Source organism: Cervus canadensis, chromosome 24 (genome assembly GCF_019320065.1).
Source record: "Cervus canadensis isolate Bull #8, Minnesota chromosome 24, ASM1932006v1, whole genome shotgun sequence".
NCBI lineage: Eukaryota > Metazoa > Chordata > Mammalia > Artiodactyla > Cervidae > Cervus > Cervus canadensis.
The window spans coordinates 874029-892483 of record NC_057409.1 but is presented as its reverse complement, the minus strand read 5'-3'; the positions used below and the strand labels follow the sequence as shown (position 1 = coordinate 892483).

The 18455-nt window shown below is 54.2% G+C and overlaps 1 protein-coding gene across 3 annotated transcripts in view; it reads right to left on the bottom strand.

Annotated features, from left to right (window-relative positions):
• Positions 1–11977, bottom strand: part of PADI4 (peptidyl arginine deiminase 4) — a 28893-nt gene extending 16916 nt beyond the window's left edge. Inside the window, exons 1-8 of one of the 3 annotated variants that reach the window (XM_043445819.1) lie at positions 11797–11977; positions 10315–10495; positions 8123–8189; positions 6346–6413; positions 4365–4479; positions 2847–2972; positions 938–1116; positions 706–809 (exon numbers count right to left, since the gene is read on the bottom strand). In XM_043445819.1, coding sequence (XP_043301754.1) covers positions 706–809; positions 938–1116; positions 2847–2972; positions 4365–4479; positions 6346–6413; positions 8123–8189; positions 10315–10495; positions 11797–11888 — 932 coding nt within the window. In that variant the 5' untranslated portion in view covers positions 11889–11977. The remainder of the gene's footprint in view (positions 1–705; positions 810–937; positions 1117–2846; positions 2973–4364; positions 4480–6345; positions 6414–8122; positions 8190–10314; positions 10496–11796) is intronic. The other 2 variants (XM_043445817.1, XM_043445818.1) reach the window with 2 other exon arrangements.
• Positions 11978–18455: the final 6478 nt, after the last annotated feature.

Sequence of the window (18455 nt, the reverse complement as noted above, 5' to 3'; positions counted from 1 at the left end):
ACTAAGGGCGGAGCAGGAGATGAGGCTTGGACAGAGGAGGGGACCCCCACAGAAGGTGCTTCGAGACCCCTGGAGCCCGATGGAGACCCCCGCTCGCCCTGTCTCTCTGCTCTCAGCCCGCTGTGTCCCTGAACTCTGCCGACAACCCAGGAGGGGAACCAGCGGGCACGGCGGAGCGGGGAGGGGAGAGTCAAGGTCACGCCACGTGCATTCCGGTCCAGGCTGCCTCCTGACCACTAGGTTACATTCACAGCCCTCCCTCCCCCAAGCAGCAGGAAGAGGCGGGGGGAAGGCCCCTGAGGCCCTGCGTGGTTATCAGGGGCTCCCCGACTGCAGGACAGATGCCCAGGGCACCCCTGCCGTGTGTCCTGCCCCTGGGTGGAGAACGGAAGCTCAGAGGTTGGTCAGGATCCTGCATCTGAAATGAGCGCTGGGGTTCCGCGTGCAGGGCCGCCCTCGTGGGAGCCCAGAGGCCTCGCCCGGAGGACCAGAGTTCTCATCTTCCCAGTCTGGCAAAGTCCGAAGGCCCCCAGGTGCTAAAGCAGCCCTCAGGATGCCTCCGGGGTGGAGAGTGATGTGGAAACACCGCCCACGATGACTTCCCTGCCCGCCTATGGCTCCAAACAAGTGCAGAGCACCCCTACCCCCATCCACGCCGCCCGGCACGAAGCTCCGGGGTCTCCCTGGGGGGTCAGGGCCCCTCACCTGCACACGTACACCTCCTTCGGGGGCTGGGTGTTGGGGGTCATGATCCAGGGGGCCACACGGAACACCACGCTGTCCTGGAAAAGCAGGCTTTGGGGGAGCTCCTGCGGCAGCATGGGGGGGACGGTAGGGCGAGAGAGGGGCTGTGAGAGCCGCCAGGCCCTGGGGCCACGGGAAGCCCCCTCCCCAGCGGGGCGGGGCCCGGAAGCCCAGCCGCCCGGCCCGAGCCTACCGGGTTGGACGTGTCCAGCAGGGAGAGGTGGAGGGAGACGAGCCCGGGGAAGCTGGCGTCGGGGAAGGCCAGGCCCTCCGCGTAGAAGTGCGTGCTGCACTGGCCGCCCGGGAGCTCCAGCGCGTGAGACGGGCGCTCTGGCCCCAGGACCGCGCTGTACCGGGAGGGCTGCCGGCCGCCTAGGAGCGGGCAGGGGGTCAGCGCTGCGGCCCTGTCTCTGAAGAGCCCGAGCCCCTCCTCAGGGGGAAAGGACTGAGCCTCGGCAGCGACATCACTGCATGGAGGCCCAGGAGTGGAGTAGGGGGTGCCTGAGTCACCCAGCGTTACAGAAAGCCCAGCATACATGCTAGTTCATTCTTTCACTCGTCCACTCCCTGCCTTTCACCTGCTCGCAGGGACCCCAAAGGATCTGGGAGACAGTCTTGTCCTTGGCCCCAGGGAGCGCACAGTCTACTGGGTAAGTGCGTCCATGCTAAGTCACTCCTTCGTGTCTCTCTTTGTGACCCTATGGACCCTAGCCCACCAGGCTTCTCAGTCCAAGAGATTCTCCAGGCAAGAATACTGAGAGTGGGCTGCCGTGCCCTCCTCCAGGGCATGTTCCCGATCCAGGGATCGAACCCGTGTCTCTTATGTCTCCTGCATCGGCAGGCGGGTTCTTCACCACTGGCGCCACAGTAGGGAGAAGAAAAGATAGTCAAAATCACAGACAGAAATACATGCTGGAAGATCAGGTGGTACCTTCCTAGAGGAGGTGATACCTCCGCAAAGGCAAGGAGTTGGTTTGTGGCCAAACCAATGTCAGTCTAATCCCTGTGGTCTGAATGGAAGTAAGTCAGGTCGGGGTGCTCCTCGGCACAGCCCTCTTGGGCCCCCACCCGTACAGACAAGAAGCCGCAGGCACTTCCTGCCTCCGTGACCCGGCCCCTCGCCTCTGGCCTTTCTTCTCTGCCCTGTTCACCCTCGTAAACCTTGCCTGCCGCTCTCAGCACACTGGTCGCCCTGTGTCCTCGAGCCCGCGGGCACAGCCCCCCTCGGGGCCTTTGCATCCGCGGTCCCCTCTGCCCAGAGTGCCGTCCCCTGGTGTTCCTCCATCTCCCTCTGCTCAGCGACCTTCTGGGGGGCCTCCCTGACCGCCCTCTCCCTCCCCACTGCCTCCTTCTGTGCAGCATTTAACGCCATCTGAGGCTGCAGACGACGACTTTTCACGGATCCCGCTGAGGGCAGAGACTTTGCTAAGGTCTTCGCTCTGTTCCCTGTGCCTAGAGCTGACCTAGCGCTCGGTGGCAGGTGCCCCTGAGCCACTGAGAAGCTACTGATGTTTCTGATCAGCAGATTGTTGAACGAATGATTACATGTTACAGTTATTATGTGCAGTCAGCTTGGATTCAATAACCTCTGTGGGAACTTCTCTGGCAGTCCCATGGGTAAGACGCCGCACTTCCACTGCAGGGGGAGGGGGTTCAGCCCCTGGTTGGGGAACTAGGGTCTTGCATGCCACACAACGTGGCCAAAAAAAAAAAAAACAGAAAACAAACAAAAAACCCGGTTGCTTTAAAACATAAGAACAAAACAGCTCCTGCAAATGAGTCTTCTGTGTGTGTTTGTGCAAGTGCGTGTGTGAGAGAGAGAAGAGACAGACACACAAGATCAGCTACGGCAGTGCTTGGGGGGGAGAGCGTGCCCTACTCTGCGCTCACCCGGCCCCGGACCTCATCTTGCCGCCTGCATTTTGTCTGCGCCAACCTTTTCAGAGAGGCCCTCCAACTTGCTCCCTGCTGCTTCCTCGATTCTTAGAAGCTGGCATGTGGTAGGTGCTCGGGAATTTTTCCCGGAAGAGCGTGTGAAGAGGCCGAGTCCCTCTGGCGGGGGCGGGAAGGCAGCACTGAGGTGACAGCCAGAGCCGACTCACCATTGTCCTGAAACACCCTGACTTTGTCCATCTCAGACTTGGCCACGTGCAGCACCAGCTGGTGCTTGCTGAAAAAGTCCCCGGGGGTCTTGGTGCTCAGGGTGACCAGGGACAGGTCCTTCAGGTCTGGAAAGAGAAGGGCGTGGCCTGGACGTCAGCCCCTGAGACCACCCTCCCCCCAGGACCACCCTTCATCTCGGCACCTGGCTTTATTTTCTTTATGCTCTTTCCAGTTTTTAAGTGACAGTTTTCACTTTAGAATTAAAGTGAATCAAGGTTTTGGACATGCCCTCTCCCACCAGGATGAGCTTAGGCCGTTAGCTTGGCGAGGCAAAAACCACATCTATCTTTGTTTCCAGCTCTGAGAAGCCTCTAGACCAATGCCTAGCAGAAGGCAGGTGATCAATGATTATTTACGGAGTGAATGAGTGGAGAAGTTTCTCCCTGGGGCCTGCGTGGGAAATGAACCAGCCTGAGCGGTCTCTGACAAAGACGTGGGGAAGGCAGAGCCGGACGAGAGTCGTGCGGTGAAGGGCGCTGGAGCGGGCAGGGTGCGAGCCCCGGTCTGCGTGAGCGTGGGGGGTTGTTTCCGCGTCCACGCCTCGGCTTCCTTGTCAGCACGCGGGGCTAAGCACAGAGCCCGCACAGAGAGGGTGCGGCCCCAGGCGCAAAGCCCGTGTTACAGCACCTGGCATCCTGGGAGGGTCCACACGGGTACGTGTGTGCCAGGCGCCCTGGAGACGCTGCCTCCTGGCAGGACACGCCAACTGCACGTGACTTCAGACTGCATCCATCTAGGCCATGCTAGCAACTCCCGCAGGAAGGCAGTAGCTGCCGCCCTGGCCAGATGACCTCACTCCCTGGGCGCCCTCCTCCAGTGCGGGTGGGCCGTGCGTCTTCATCCTGGCCACCACTCAGAGGTGTGCCAGCGGGGCTCCAAACCTGCCCTGGTGTCAGGATGCCCGGGCTCAGATCCCGAGCCGCACCCTTACTAGCTGTGTGACCCGGGACAAGTTGCTTAACTTCCCTGTACCTCAGTTTTCCCATCTGTAAAGTGGGGATGAGAACCACACATACTTCTGAGCCTTGAGCTGAAGGGTCAGTTGAGCTAATAATTCTGAACTGGTTGGAGCACTGCCCAGACTGGCCGGGGCTCAGGGCCGCTCTGACCTGAGTTTGGGGCTCTGGTCAGCCTTTCATTTTAAATTATTTGGGGCCCCAGGCTTGACCTTAGAGCAGAAGTTTGGGTTGGGCAACAGGCTAGGGATAGAAACTGGGCCCTGGAGGAGGCATCGGGACACTTGACGTTGCTCCCAGCCCTGCCCTGACTGCTGAGTGACCTTGGGCGGGTCACTTGCCCTCTCAGGACCCTTGTCCATTCCTTCACCTACGTAACCGGTGTGCTGACAAGAGCATGCTTCCAATAAGCCTCATGTCTGAGGGCTGTTGCAAGGCTCAGGACGAAAGACTTTACAGGAAGACAAAAGCCCTATTCCTCCAGATCTTGGGGGTCTTTACCGTTGCCGTCAAGCTGGTCGTCCTTGTGGTCCACGGCGGAAGAGTTGGGGTTGTCTCTGTCACAGTTCACCAGCAGGATGGCGCCCTGCCCACGGGGGCCCCAGGTCCAGGCCGTCTGTGAACCCAGCAGAGACGGGCACACTTAGGAACACGTGTGCCCCCCCCGCTCTTGGGGAAGCCCACCACCTTGCCTAGCACCTTGCAGTCTCACATCGCCACCTTGCCTAGCACCTTGCAGTCTCACATGGTTTACACATCTTGCTCCCACATCAGGTTGTATTTTGGTCCTGAGAGTGGATTTTTGCCTCCCCCCAAAACCATAAACAAATTCAGTTCATGCATTTTATAAAAGGGACCCAAGGGACTTCCCTGGTGGCTCAATGGTTAAGACTTTGCCTTCCGGTGCTGGGGGTATGGGTTTGATCTCTGTCAGGGGGCTAAGACCCCACATGCCTTGTGGCCAAGAAGATCAAAACATAGAACAGAAGCAATATTGTAACACAATAAAGACTTTAAAAATGGTCCACATAAAAAAAAAATCTTTAAAAAAAATTTTTAAATGAAGATAGGAGCCCAAGACAGTAAAATTGATTTCAACAGCTTTTAAAAACTGTTGGATTAGGAAACCAAGCTGAGCTAAACGTTTGTGTCAAGATTCAGATCTAAATAGTTCCTCTTATGAAAATTTTTAATTAACTCTTTCATGAAAGTGTGGGCACTATTCTTAGCAGCTGATTGCTATCTGTGTGAAGATGAAAGCAAATGAAGCACCCCTCCCATCAAGAATCTCAACAGTGATGACACTTCTGTCTGTAACAGAGCGTTCTGCCCCAGGGAGTGACTGCAATTTGGGAAAGACAGAAGGACAGATGCCACTCCCAGAGCTGCAGTTCTTCCCTTCACTGTGACTGATCCCACAAGGGGATCTTAATTTTTGACAGGTCCTGTCATCCTTAAGTGTACCCAGCATATGGGGATTGCCCTGATGGTCCAGTGAACAAGTCTTGGGATTTTCACCGCCTGGGGCAGGGAAACTAAGATCTTGCAAGCTGTGCAGCGTGGCCAAAAAAATTATTAATTAGTTAATTAAAGTCCAAATCAGCATAAAAATGTGCAGGCAGCTTTGAGGCTTCAGGGACACCATGAGGTTTATCCTGAGGTTTAAGACAACTTATCATCATCATTTCTGCAGCACACACTCCCTGCCCCCACCTGCCCCTTCCCTGCTCCACCCATTGCCTCTTTTCTGTGTTATTCGCCCCATGTGAACCTCTCCCACCAGTCGCTAAACTCTAGCGTAGGGGATTTATAGGGGATTTTTTTTTGGCCATGCTATGAGGGACGTTGTTGCTGTTTACTTGTTCAGTTGTGTCTGACTCTTTGCGACCCCATGAACTGCACCCCGCCAGGCTCCTCTGTCCATGGGATTTTCCAGGCAAGAATACTGGAGTGGGTTGCCATGTCCTTCTCCAGGAGATCTTCCCCACCCAGGGATTGAACCTGCATCTCTTATGTCTCCTGCGTTGGCAGGCGGATTCTTTATTACTGGCAAGTCCCACATGAGGGATCTTAATTCTCCAGCCGGGGATTGAACCTAGGACCCCTGCAGTGGAAGTGTGGAGTCCTAACTACTGGGCCATCTGGGATTTATTCACAGCCCAGATTTTTGGGCAGGGTACATCCCTGTCTGCAAATTTTCTTTGCTGTGTGTGAACTGGGTGAATCTAGTTTTCAGTTTGTGGGATAACACATTCTCTGAATCTACAATCATGAAAATCTAGTTTTGTAGACTCGATGGGACCTATATAAACCAAAGCAATAATGGTATTGGCGATTTTAATTTTCTTTTTCTTCCTAAACTTGTGTTTCTTGGCCTATTAACTTGGATATATGAAACACGCTGCTGTTCATCACATCACCACCAGGGGGCGGCAGAGGCAGGAGGTCATTCAGGGCCCTGCCAAGGTCAAGCTGTGTGTACCTGGTCCTTCACGCTTCCCGCGGGCTTCATTTTGCCGGTGCGGCTGATGTCTGCACTCAAGGAGATTTCTGAAATCCCAGGAAATAAGAGGACAGGGTTGGTGAGGAGACCAGACCAAGGGTGGGGCACTTGGTCTGGCCCCAGACGGACAGTCCTTTCCCCAGAAGGCTCACCTGCACGAAGGCTTCTTTGCCTCACCTTCAGAGGAGACACAGGGTGTAAGACTCCCCGTGTGCCCCAAGGCAGAAGAGCAGGGGCTCCTGACCACAGGCATCCTCCTTGGGTGGGAGGCCATGCCACAACCGGGGTGCCACCCAGACCCTGCGTGTCTGCCCCGTGAGCCCCCCACCCCAGGGCTTCAGAAAGAGTCCCCAGCCACCCCAGTGGGTGTATGAGGCAGAGCTCCTGCAAGGACGCCTCGCCGCCCCACAGCAGCCTCTGGCCCCACCTTCAGCCCCCCGTGAGCTTGCAGCAGGGGGCACAGTGGTTGCTTCGGTCCCACCTGACTTTTCGTTCTGAGTACCATGGGACAAATCACAGCCTCAGACATGCCTGCTCTGTCCAGATGGCACGGGTGAGAGAGCATATGCTTTCCCCTCATCTGAACACATGACCACACGGTCATTCCAATGACAATTGTGCAGTGACCTCATGAGATCACAGAATGAGATTGACCTGGGTGACCTTTTAAAACGCGCATAGCCACGTGCCAGTGCTGGGCCAGAGAGCACTGCACACTCGGCGGCCAGAACGCCCTGTGGCTCCGTTGCTAACCAGCTGTGTGATCTTGGGCAGGTCTCTTTACCTCTTGTACCTCAGTTTCTTCACCTGTAAAATGGGCTAATAATAGTAGCAATTTCATTGGATTGTTGCAAGGTTTAAATGTAAAGTCTTGGCACCCTGTCCAGCATGGTGAAGTGAAGTCACTCAGTTGTGTCCGACTCTTTGCGACCCCATGGGCTGTAGCCCACCAGCCTCCTCTGTCCATGGGATTTTCCAGGCATTAATACTGGAGTGGGTTGCCATTTCCTTCTCCAGGGGATCTTCCCGACCCAGGGATCGAACCCAGGTCTCCCACATTGCAGGCAGATGCTTTACCGTCTGAGCTACCAGGAAAGCCATAGAGTAAGTGCTAAATAATGATAATAAAATTATTAAAATGTGTTTTAATGAAATAATGAAATTTATTTATATTCATATTTATTAATGAAATAAGTAAATGACATTTATTATGAAATAAATGAATGAAAGCTTCACATGTTGTTCATATATTTAGTGTACATTTAAATAATGCTGGTATTATGATATTATTGTCTAAAATGAGGGCAAGTTAAAACACTTTAGTTGAAGAAGAATACTAAACAAATATGAGTATAGATCACTGATATGGCAAAAATGGTGAAGGTGGGATGTAAATTGTTTGGGGGATACTGGTCTATATTATTGTGTAAGATAGTATCATCATCTATTTTCCTCATAAATATTTGAGGTTTCAAAAAGGTATAGAGACTCACATGTAAAAAATCCACATGCCAATTCCTAAGCTGAGAAATAAAATACTGAGATGTAATTGAACCTCCCTGCAAATGCCCTATCTCCAGCTGTATTTGTGGTTTCCTGACTCGGGGAGGAATGTTTATGAACTGCCAGATGTATGGCTGTCTAGAAATTATTCTTTTCTCCGCTTGGTCTCAAGTAAGCGTCGGGGTGCAGTCTCTCCCATGCGGGGTGTGTGGAGGGGAGGGGGCTGAGCTCCGAGCTGCTGGGCGTCACTTACCGACCCCAGTGAGGTAGAGCAGAGCTTCAACCGGAGTGGGCGCGGGTCCATGGTATGAAATCTGCACCTGCGGAACAGGGGTGAACCACTAATGACGTCCTTAGTCATTCAGCAAACACCAAATGGCCTGTTACGTGCCAGCTCGGAGCGGGGGTCCAAGGGGACAAGGATGGGGCCCCAGCCTGTTGGGAACACCCCAGCAGGCAGGACTGGAGGGGCAGAAACACACTCAAGTGGCTGTGAGGCATAGAAGAGGGTCCTTCAGGAGCCGGGGCCCAGGGCTCACTCTGCCTGCCTGGTGTCAGGGAGCCACCCTTTGAGGGGGATCCAGGAGGGAGCGCAGAGTCCAGCAGTTGGGGGTGTGATGGGAGAGGCGTGAGAGGGAGGCTGGGGTGACAGCCACAGGGAACACTGGCCCTCAGCGGGAGGGAGGAGGCCTGAGGAAGCAGACTCGGAAAGCCTGGGGCCCCAGCCCTCCAGGGACTGGGGAGCAGGGGCTTTGAGCGGGGGCTGGCCTCTTCAGGGCAGGTGCTGTTGAGATCAAGAAACACCAACCCCCATCTCCCAAGGATCCAAGTCCAGGAGGAACCAATCCGATCGGCCCCTCCCGGCCGAGCATCAGGGGAACCACACTTCCAAGCAAGATGATGGAGGGGAGTTCCCCAGAGCAAAACCCAAGAGCTGCCCCCAGAGGAAGCAGGGCTCCCGGGGGCCACACTGAGGTGTCTGGACCTGCCCTGTAGATGGCGGGCACCCAGAGAAACGTCACAGTTACCGTCACCTTGCGTCTGAACTGTGGCGTCCACCTCCTGACTGGCTGCCCTGCCTAGATCTAATCGACTCACTCCACTGCAGCCAGTGGGTCTTTCTAATGTACATACACGGCCTCGCTGCTCCTGAGTGACAGGTTTCCGTTGGCTTCCTGTTGCCCCAAGAGGAAGAGGTCCTGGATGCCAAACCCTCTGACACTGGCTCTCTCCACCCTCCTTTCTTTCCATACAAGCCTTTTTCAGCTTCCCCGACACACATCTCACCCTCTCTTATCCAGAGTGCGCACTCAGGCCACATCCTCCACTTTGAGCTCTTGTTCCTTTTTTCCCCTCTTAAATAGGTCATTCATAGCACCCTTCAGCTTGCCGCTTCTTCCAGGAAGCTTACCCTGATTACTTACTCGCTGACCATCTTCAATGCCCAAGGTCTGTTCCTACAACAGGAAACAGCTCTCTGCCCCCGGGGAGAGACTGCTTGGCCTCCCCTGCTGGGAACAAGTGGTTATTGGCCCAGATCTGTGTGTGAGAACCTCCGGGGGGTCCTGATTATCCATCTGTAGTCAATGTGAGTACAGTGGGTCAAATGGTGATTCCCCAAAAGATATGTCCGCATCCTAATCCCTGGATCCTGTGAATGTGACCCCATTTGGGGAAAAAAAGAAAAAAAAAGATGTTTGCAGATGTAATTAAGGACCTTGAGATCATCCTGTGTTACCCAGATAGGCCTTAAGTCCAGTGACAAGTGTCCTGCCAAGAAGGAGGCAGAGAGAGACAGGAGGAGGTCTGGGCCACGGGGCAGAGACTGGAGCCACGTGGCTGTCAGTCTAGGGCTGCCAGCAGCCAACAGCAGCTGGAAGAGGCACAGAACCGATTCTCCTCAGAGAACTGATTCCAGAGAACTTGGTCCTGTGACACCTTGGTTTCAGACTTCTGTCCTCCAGAAACGTGAGAGGACATGTTTCTGCTGCTTTAAAAGTGTGGTCCTTTGTTACAGCAGCCGTACGAAGACAAATGCAAGGGCAAGACCAGTTTCCTGTGGCTGCCGGACTCTGAGCTTCCCAGCGGGCAGCACCGTTCCTAGTTGTTTATGTTATGTGACGCTCTCACCCATAGGCTGTAAGCCCCACAGAGGCTGCAGCCTCACCTTTTTTGTTCATTAAAATCTTCAGGGTCTGACAGTGCCCGGCAAAGAGAAGGCGCTTATTAAACATTTGCTGGATGAATAAATTTAATGAAAACCCTGACCTCCGTAACCCCCTGACATCTCAATGTGAGGATGCTACGGCTGGAACAAGCTGTCATGAGCGCTCCCGGAGTCAAGGAGGCTCTGAGCGTGGCTGAGGCCGCGGGTCGATGCCGGACAGACGGGCCTGCGAGGACCTGCTGGCCGCCCCGCCTCCCGGCCCCCCGCGCTGCCCTCACCTTCTGGTCGCCGGTGCTCTCGCTGGCCGCTCTCAGCTTCAGGCTCACGTCCAGCCCGGGCTCCAGGGGCCACTGGGACGAGCCTGTGGGACTCTTCTTGGCTGGAGGCCTGTGGGCGACCTCCACGACCACTCCTGGGGAGGCGGTGATGCTGAAGGACGTGTAGCCCTTGGGGGCAGAGCTGTGGAGGAGGCAGACAGGGAGGACAGACGGACACGGTGAGGCAGGGCCCGGCCCGCTGCTGCTGGCCCCGGGGCTCCTCCTGTCCCGCCAGTTGTCTTCAAAAAGGCAAGTACAGAGAGAAAGTCTACATAGAAAAAAATGGACAACGAAAGGTAAAAGGTGAAAACAAGCCTCCTCTTCCGTAAGACGGGAACGGCGCTGCCTGCCTCACGGGGGCTGGACTGAGCTGTGTGTGCCAAGCGTGCCGTGAGGATCAGCCGTGACTGTGAGCAGCGGGGCTGGAGCCCCGGGCTCGAGGCCTCCCCGATGGACAGCCTCCCCCGGAGCAGGGTGGCCTGGATGGCGGCGGGCCTCCTCTCCCCAGTCCTCACCCTCTCGGCCTGCTGCCAGCCTCCGTGTCCCCAGGAGGCCCCAAACTGCTGCTGTTCTGCTGCCCCTTTTCAGGAAGCGACACTCAAGGGAATGTGCCAAACAGTCCTCTGGGCACCTTCTCGAAGCGCAGGTGCTCGTCTGTGGTGGCGGAAGCCAGAGGCTGGCACTGCGACCATTGACCACAGCAATGACCCAGCCGTGCCCAGCACGAGCGGCTCAGACCACCCTGCATACCCAGAGCCGGGCGCGGGGCTTGGACACAATCGGGGTTCAATCAGCATTTGGGGAAGGAATGAATGAACAAAAGAACAGCCAGCGGCAGGCCCAGCACTGTCGTAAGTACTCAACAAACACTTTCAAGTTTTTCACACTCAGTCCCTGCAAGCACCCTACAAAGTGGGTATAATCCCCATTTCACAGATGAGGAAACTGAGGCTCAGTTGCCCAGGCATCTCAGCTCACCAATAGCATGGCCGGGTGTCCGCTTCCGCCGCTCCAGGCCAGAACCTGTCCCATCACACCCGTGCTATTACACACCCAAGGAGGAGGCTTGGCTGAGAAGCGCAGGGCAACACACTGCAAGGGGAACCAGGCTGGGGCCGTGACATCCAGAGGCCAGACCTGGTTCCAGGATCCACATACTGCGTGACCTCAGGCGAGTCGCGGACCCGCTCTGAGCGCCACGGCCTCGAGCGTGCAGGGACGCGGTCCTGCTTGCCTGCTGTTCCTCCCTTGCGGCGAGGCCCTGGGGAGCCCGCTTGTCTGTGGCGATGAGCCACTGCCTTGAGCCCAGGAGAAGCCCAGGGCCGCTCGGATCTCGGCTCTCCGGCGTCTGCCCGGCAGTGGCCGCAGAGGCTGGAGCCTGAAGCAGAACCCGTTCACCCGCAGCCCCAGAGCTGCCCGCGGCACAGCGCGTCCCCTGCTCACCCGTAGACGTCCAGCTGCGTCTCGGTGCCCAGCACGCACACGGCGTGGGTGGGCTGCCCTGGGGCCACGTGGACCACCGTCCCCCAGGCCATCGCTGGCTGGTGCACGTCCCTGCAGCTCAGGAAGCCCCAGGCTGCTTCCTTTATCCGCCCAGTGCCGGCGGAGGCCGTGAGTCAGCACCTGCGGTCCGTGGCCCGGCGGCTCAGCCCCTCCTCCCCTGGGGCCCGCGATGTCTCCTCGGCCCCTCCTCTGTCCTGGAGCTGCCCCAGGACCGGGACCCAGGTTTGGCACTGATGCCAGGACCGGTGGCGGGCGGGCTCGGTCAGCGTCCTGGCAAGAGCTGGGGGTTTCGGAAGCCTGCGAGCCGGGGTGCGGGTCTGAGGCGTCGTCCCCCGGCCCCATCCCTCCCTGGAGCCGCGGACACCTGGGTCCACCCAGACCTGCCTCTCTGTTCCAAACAGGGTATCAGAGAGGAGAAGGTGAGGCTGAGGTCACAGACTGGGCTACCCCTTCAAAGAGGAACCAGGAAGGACAAACGTAGTATATGCACGCGCGGATATGGAACCTGGGAAAATGAGACTGATGAACCTGTTTGCAGGGCGGGAACAGAGACACGGACGGGGAGGACGGATGTGTGGACGCTGCGGGGGAAGGGGCGTGGGGATGAACTGAGAGCTAAGACTGACGCATGCAGTCCCGTGCGGGGAGCAGAAGGCTGCCGGGAGCTGCTGCGTGCCTCGGGGGCTCACTCCGCGCTCTCTGCCGGCCTGGGCGGGCGACGAGGGGCAGCGGGAAGAAGGCTCCGAGGGCGAGGGGGTGTGTAGCTGATGTTCCTCACTGTGCCTCAGACACGAACACAACTTTGTAAAGCAGTTACACTCTGGTTAAAAATAAACAATAAAATAAAATGGATTAAAAAAAAAAGTCTAACCAGGTTTGGGACAAGTCACCCAGGCTGGGTCATCCCCGTGACGGCTCGGTCTCCTGGGTTTTCTGTGTGGGGGGCATCTTTCTCTGGCCTTCATGTGGAAACACTCACTAAGGCAAGCCTGTGAGGTGGGTTCTACTGCAAGTCCCTCACTGCGTCCTCACAGAGGCTCTCTGAGGTCAGCGCCATTATCATCCCTATTTCCCAGAGGGAGAAACTGAGTCACGGAGAGGCTACATGGCTAGAAAGCGGCAGAGCCAGGGTGGACCAAAGGCAGCCTGCTCCGCGTGCCTCATTTACCCCCTGCCCGTCCAGGCGACGCGCGCTTTTCAGATTTTAACACACCTACTTCCCACTGCAATTCAAGGTCCACATAGGCTTGTTATACTATCACTGCCCATTTTACAGAAGGGAAAACAGAGGCACAGAGAGGAAACAGGGTGAGCCCAAGGCGCCACGGGCAGCGTGTGGCCGAGCTGGAAGCCAGCGTTCCCTGCACCCGTGGGGACATCCTCTCTCTCATCGCAGAGCCCTGGGTGTGGGCAGCTGCCGCAGGCTCTGCCTGCTCGTGGGGTGGTGGGTGGGGGGCGGAGGTCCCAGAGGCAACAGCCAGAGGAGGCGTGCTGGGGATCTGGGTGAGCAGAAGCTTTGCTGAAGTCTACTAGATCTGCGTTGTTTAGATTCTGCTGGACGGCAAGGTGAATCAGTCACGCACACACACATGCCCACTCCTTTTTAGAGTCTGCTCCCACGTCACTCATCACAGACTAGTACGTCGAGCTCCCTGTGTATACAGCAGGTTCTACCACATCGTAGGTTCTTGTTATCAACAGTTACACGTTTCACATCTAGTCGTATGTGTATGTCAATCCCAGTCTCCCAATTTATCCTTCCCTCCTTCCTCCCTTGGGAACCACGTTTGTTTTCTACATCTGTGACTCTATTTCTGTCTTGTAAATGCGTTCGTTGTACCATTTTTTTAAGATTCTGCATATAAGCGATATCATATATTTGTCTTTCTCTGTCTGACTTTGCTCATTATGACGATCTATGTCATGTCACATGTCACTGCCAAGGGCGTTATTTCATTCTTTTTTATGGCTGAGTAATATTGCATTGTGTACATACATGTGTGTACCACATCTTCTTTACTCCTCTGCCAGCAGCCATTCCGGTTACTTCCATGTCCTTGCTACTTCCTTTCTACTGAACGTGAGGGCACACATATCTTTTCGAATTACGGTTTTCCAGTAGCTCTATTTTCAGTTATATTTTAAGGAACCTCCATACTATTCTCCATAGTGGCTGAACCAATTTACATTCCCACCAACAGTGTAGGAGAGTTTCCTCTTCTCCACACCGTCTCCAGCATTTACTGTTTGTAGATTTTTTTATTACAACCATTGTGACTGGTATGAGGTGATACCTCACTATAGTTTTGATTTGCATTTCTCTAATAATTAGTGATGTTGAACATCTTTTCATGTGCCTTTTGACCATCTGTATATCTTTGGAGAAATGTCTATTTAACATATATGGAGGTTTTTTTTGTTTACTTTCTCTGGCTTTGAAACAAAGCATTTGCCCCATTAATTAAGAGCAGGACTGTGGGATTAGTCAGGCCTGAGTTCCAACCCTGCTTCCGGCCAACGTCCCCATGAAGTAGATCCTATTGTGATGCCACTACTATAGATGGGACCATCGAGGCTTTAACACGTGAACTGGGGGTCAATCAGTTCAGTTCAGTTGCTCAGTCGTGTCCGACTCTTTGCGACCCCATGCACTGCAGCACGCCAGGCCTCCCTGTCCATCACCAACTCCCAGAGCTTGCTCAAACTCAAGTCCATTGAGTCAGTGATGCCATCCAGCCATCTCATCCTCTGTCGTCCCCTTCTCCTCCCGCCTTCAATCTTTCCCAGCATCAGGGTCTTTTTCAATGAGTGAGTTCTTCACATCAGGTGGACAAAGTATTGCAGTTTCAGCTTCAGCATCAGTCCTTCCAATGAATATTCAGGACTGATTCCTTTAGGATGGGTTGGTTGGATCTCCTTGAAGTCCAAGGGACTCTCAAGAGTCTTCTCCAACACTACAGTTCAAAAACATTAATTCTTCAGTGCTCAGCTTTCTTTATAGTCCAACTCTCACATTAAAGCACGATCACTGGAAAAACCATAGCTTTGACTAGACAGACCTTTGTTGGCAAAGTAATGTCTCTGCTTTTTAATATGCTGTCTAGGTTGGTCATAGCTTTTCTTCCAAGGAGCAAGCGTCTTTTAATTTCATGGCTGCTGTCACCATCTGCAGTGATTTTGAAGCCCAGAAAAATAAAGTCTGACACTGTTTCCACTGTCTCCCACCTATTTGCCATGAAGTGGTGGGACCAGATGCCATGAATGGGGGTGGGGAGACACAGCTCGGTCCATTGCACCATTGGACATGAAGGCTGCTTACAGATTTTCTGTGTCATAAGCAACACTGATGAGTTCATTGTGCCCGTGCCTGGGGTTATCGGCAGGGACTTTGTGGATTTATCTTTGTCCCTCTTTACCCTGTTGCAGAGCACTCAGTTCTTTTCCTAAAATGTGCCACATCTTGTCACTGTGTGTGTGTGTTTAAATGTCTGAGCCCCGACTAGGCCTGAGAGCAGGGCCTCGGTCGGTTTCAGCTGCTCCTCTGTACCCAGCATGGCTCCTGACGCATCCTGCGTGCTGACCAAACCCTTGGGGCTGAAGACCAGGGTGTTCTCTTGCACCCAGCCCAGTGCCTGACTCCTGGCAGGGCCCCTGGGGACAGGACAGCTTCCTGCAAGGCTCCCTGAGGCCCCTCCCCGCCCCCACCCCATCACTCTTGCAGAAGACATTAACCCTTTCAGAGCCTGAAAGGGACTTTGGGACTTGGGAAGCAAAGCCTTTTTCCCTTGAGGGCAGCTGGCTCAGAGTCTAGGCCAGAAACCCTGGAGAAAGAGGCCCTTTCTTCCCGCTGAAAGGCAGAAACTCCAGTGCAGCTGCTCCCTGGGAGGAAGTCAGCCTGGCTCTCCTCCTGCGGGCGACTGTGATGGCGACACTCTGGGCAAAGGAACTGGAGTCAGGCATCCTTCCCAGAGCCTGAAGACAGGACTGAACACGCTGCAAAGTTGCCTTTGGAAGAGACGGCTGGGCCATTCCGTCAGTGTTCTTCATCCACTGATACAGTTCAGATTCAGTTATTTAGCTCTTCACGCAGCAGCTATTCATGGAACGCCTCTGAAATCCCTGGCTCTCTTTAGAGTCTAATTAGGTTTTGTCTGAAACAGACTTACAGGGATGAAGGTGATGACAGAGACTGCCATGTGCTATTCTTGCCCCCAGGTCTTGGACCGTACTCTTTCTTTCTTTTTAAAACATTTAGTTAAATTCAGCCTCCCTGTTTGGTGTGCTGGGTCTCAGTCTCGGGGCCTTCCGTCTTGGCCGCAGCGTGTGCACTCTCAGTCTCAGGGTTCAAACGCTTGGTTGCCCCACATGGGCTCTGGTTCCCTGACCACGGATGGAACCCTGGCCCCCTGCATTGGGAGGGTAGAGTCTCAGCCGCTGGACCACCAGGGAAGCCCCGGGCTGTATTACTGCTAACTCTCACCGTAACCCCATGGGCAGGGCTTGGCCTTGTTTCTGCCGAGGTGAGAAGCACCGCGCTCGGGGCCAGACGGCCCCTAAGCGGGTTTCAAGCCCGGCTCTGTCTCCCTGGCTCTGCTCTCTGACGCGGCCCTTACCTCTGCCGGCTGCTGCTACGCAGCATCTGTGACCCTCACAGCAAACGGCGTCTGAATCACACTCTCCCCGTTTCCAGATGAGGAAACTCAGCGCTCGGGGTCAGGTAACTCGCCACGGCCCTCACCGTTGCAGACAGGAAGGGGTGACTCTTGGGCTCTGCCCCTTGTCTCCGTCCACGCACCACGCAACCGCCTCCTGCTCAGATCCCTCGGCCGAGGGGCTACAGTCCCTTTGAGCACAAGGCCCCCAGCCTGCCCACAGCTTCAGGTGGAAGACTGGAGTGTGTCTGGGTTATCCATACTGGCCCGCACTGGCCGGCACCCCCCCGCCCCCGCATTAAGGCGCCGTCTGAGAGCTCCTGGCAGACCCTCTCTTCCCCTTTCTGCTCCCGCAGGCCTGCCCCGCCCCAGCACCTGGCCCTGCTCTCCTGCTCAGGATCCATCCAGGCTCCGGAAGGATTTGGGGACACAGGAGCAACACCTGACTCTAGGATGGACCAGGCCTTCCCGGAACCGTTTTTACTGCACCCACACATGTGAACCCCACGGCGGTGTGATGGAGGGAAAACCTGTGGGTCATCGGCAGACGCGCATTACATCAGGGGCTGAGACGGGAGGCGGGATACCCATGACCTTCACTATGTCATCTCTGAGAAAAGGCCGGGGAGCCAGCTAGATGAACGTCAATGCCCCTGCATTCCTTTTCTGGAGCTGTCCAAAGGTAGCTCCCACCCTGTCTCTGACCCCAGGTGTCCACACCCCTTCCCTAGCACCCAGGAGTTCTCCTGGGGACTGCGAACGTGAGAATGTCCACACCACAAAAGCAGAACCTTTCTTTGCTCATTGCTAGACCCCTAGTCTAGCAATGGAGCTTACAGGAGTGTCTGCTCAGAGCAGGTGTGCAAGAAATACTGTGTCTTATTAAGTAGAAAACACCATTTATTTTAAGGTACATTCTTGCTCCATCACAGTTTTTGGAAAAGACTCTCCTTCCTCCATTGAATCGCTTTTCAACTTCATCAAAGGATCAGATGGCCATACTTGTGTGGGCTGTTTCTGCGTTCTCTATTTCATTTCCCTGATTTATGGGTCTATCCACACAGTCTTGATGTCTTGACTACTGTAGCTGAATCTTGAAATTGGGTAGACTAATTGCTCCCCCTTTATTCTTCTTTTTCAAAAGAGTTTCAGCTCTTATAGTTCCTTTGCAGTTTCATATAAGTTTAGAGTTATCTTACCTATACCTACAAAAAACAATTTTCTGGGATTCTGATAGCAATTGTATTAAACCTCTATATCAGTTTGAGGAGGACGGACATTTTACTGTGTTGAGTTTTCCAAACCCGAAAATGGTCTGCCTCTGCATTTATTTAGACCTTCTTTCATCAGCCTTTTGTAGCTTTCAGCATACAAGTCTTACACATGCTTTGTGAGATTTACACCTAAGTACTTAATTTTGGGGGAGTGATTGTAAGTAGTATTGTATTCTTAATTTTGTCCCTCTGTTCATTGTTAGTACATCAAAATTTAATTGATTTTTACCAATTAATCTTGTATCCCATGACTTTGCTAAATTCATTTATTAGTTTTGGGAGTTTTTAAGTGGATTCCTTGGGATTTTCTGTATAAATAGTCATGCCATCTGCAAACAGGGGCAGGTTTATGTCTTCCTTCTTCATTTGTATATCTTTTACTTCTTTCATTCCTTTATCACACTGGCTAGAATTTTCAGTACTAAGTTGAATAATAGTGGCAAGAATGATCATCTTGTTTCATTCTCAGTCTTGTGAGGAAAGCGTTTAGCTTTTCACTGTTAAGTATGTTGTTAACTGTAGGCTTTTTTTTTTTTTTTTTTTAACTGTAGGCTTTTTGTAGATGCCCTGTATCAGGTTGAGAAAGTTCCTCTCTCTAATCTGCAAAAATTTTAATCACGAATGACTATTGGATCTTTCAAAAGCTCTTTCTTCATCCATTAATATGGTTTTT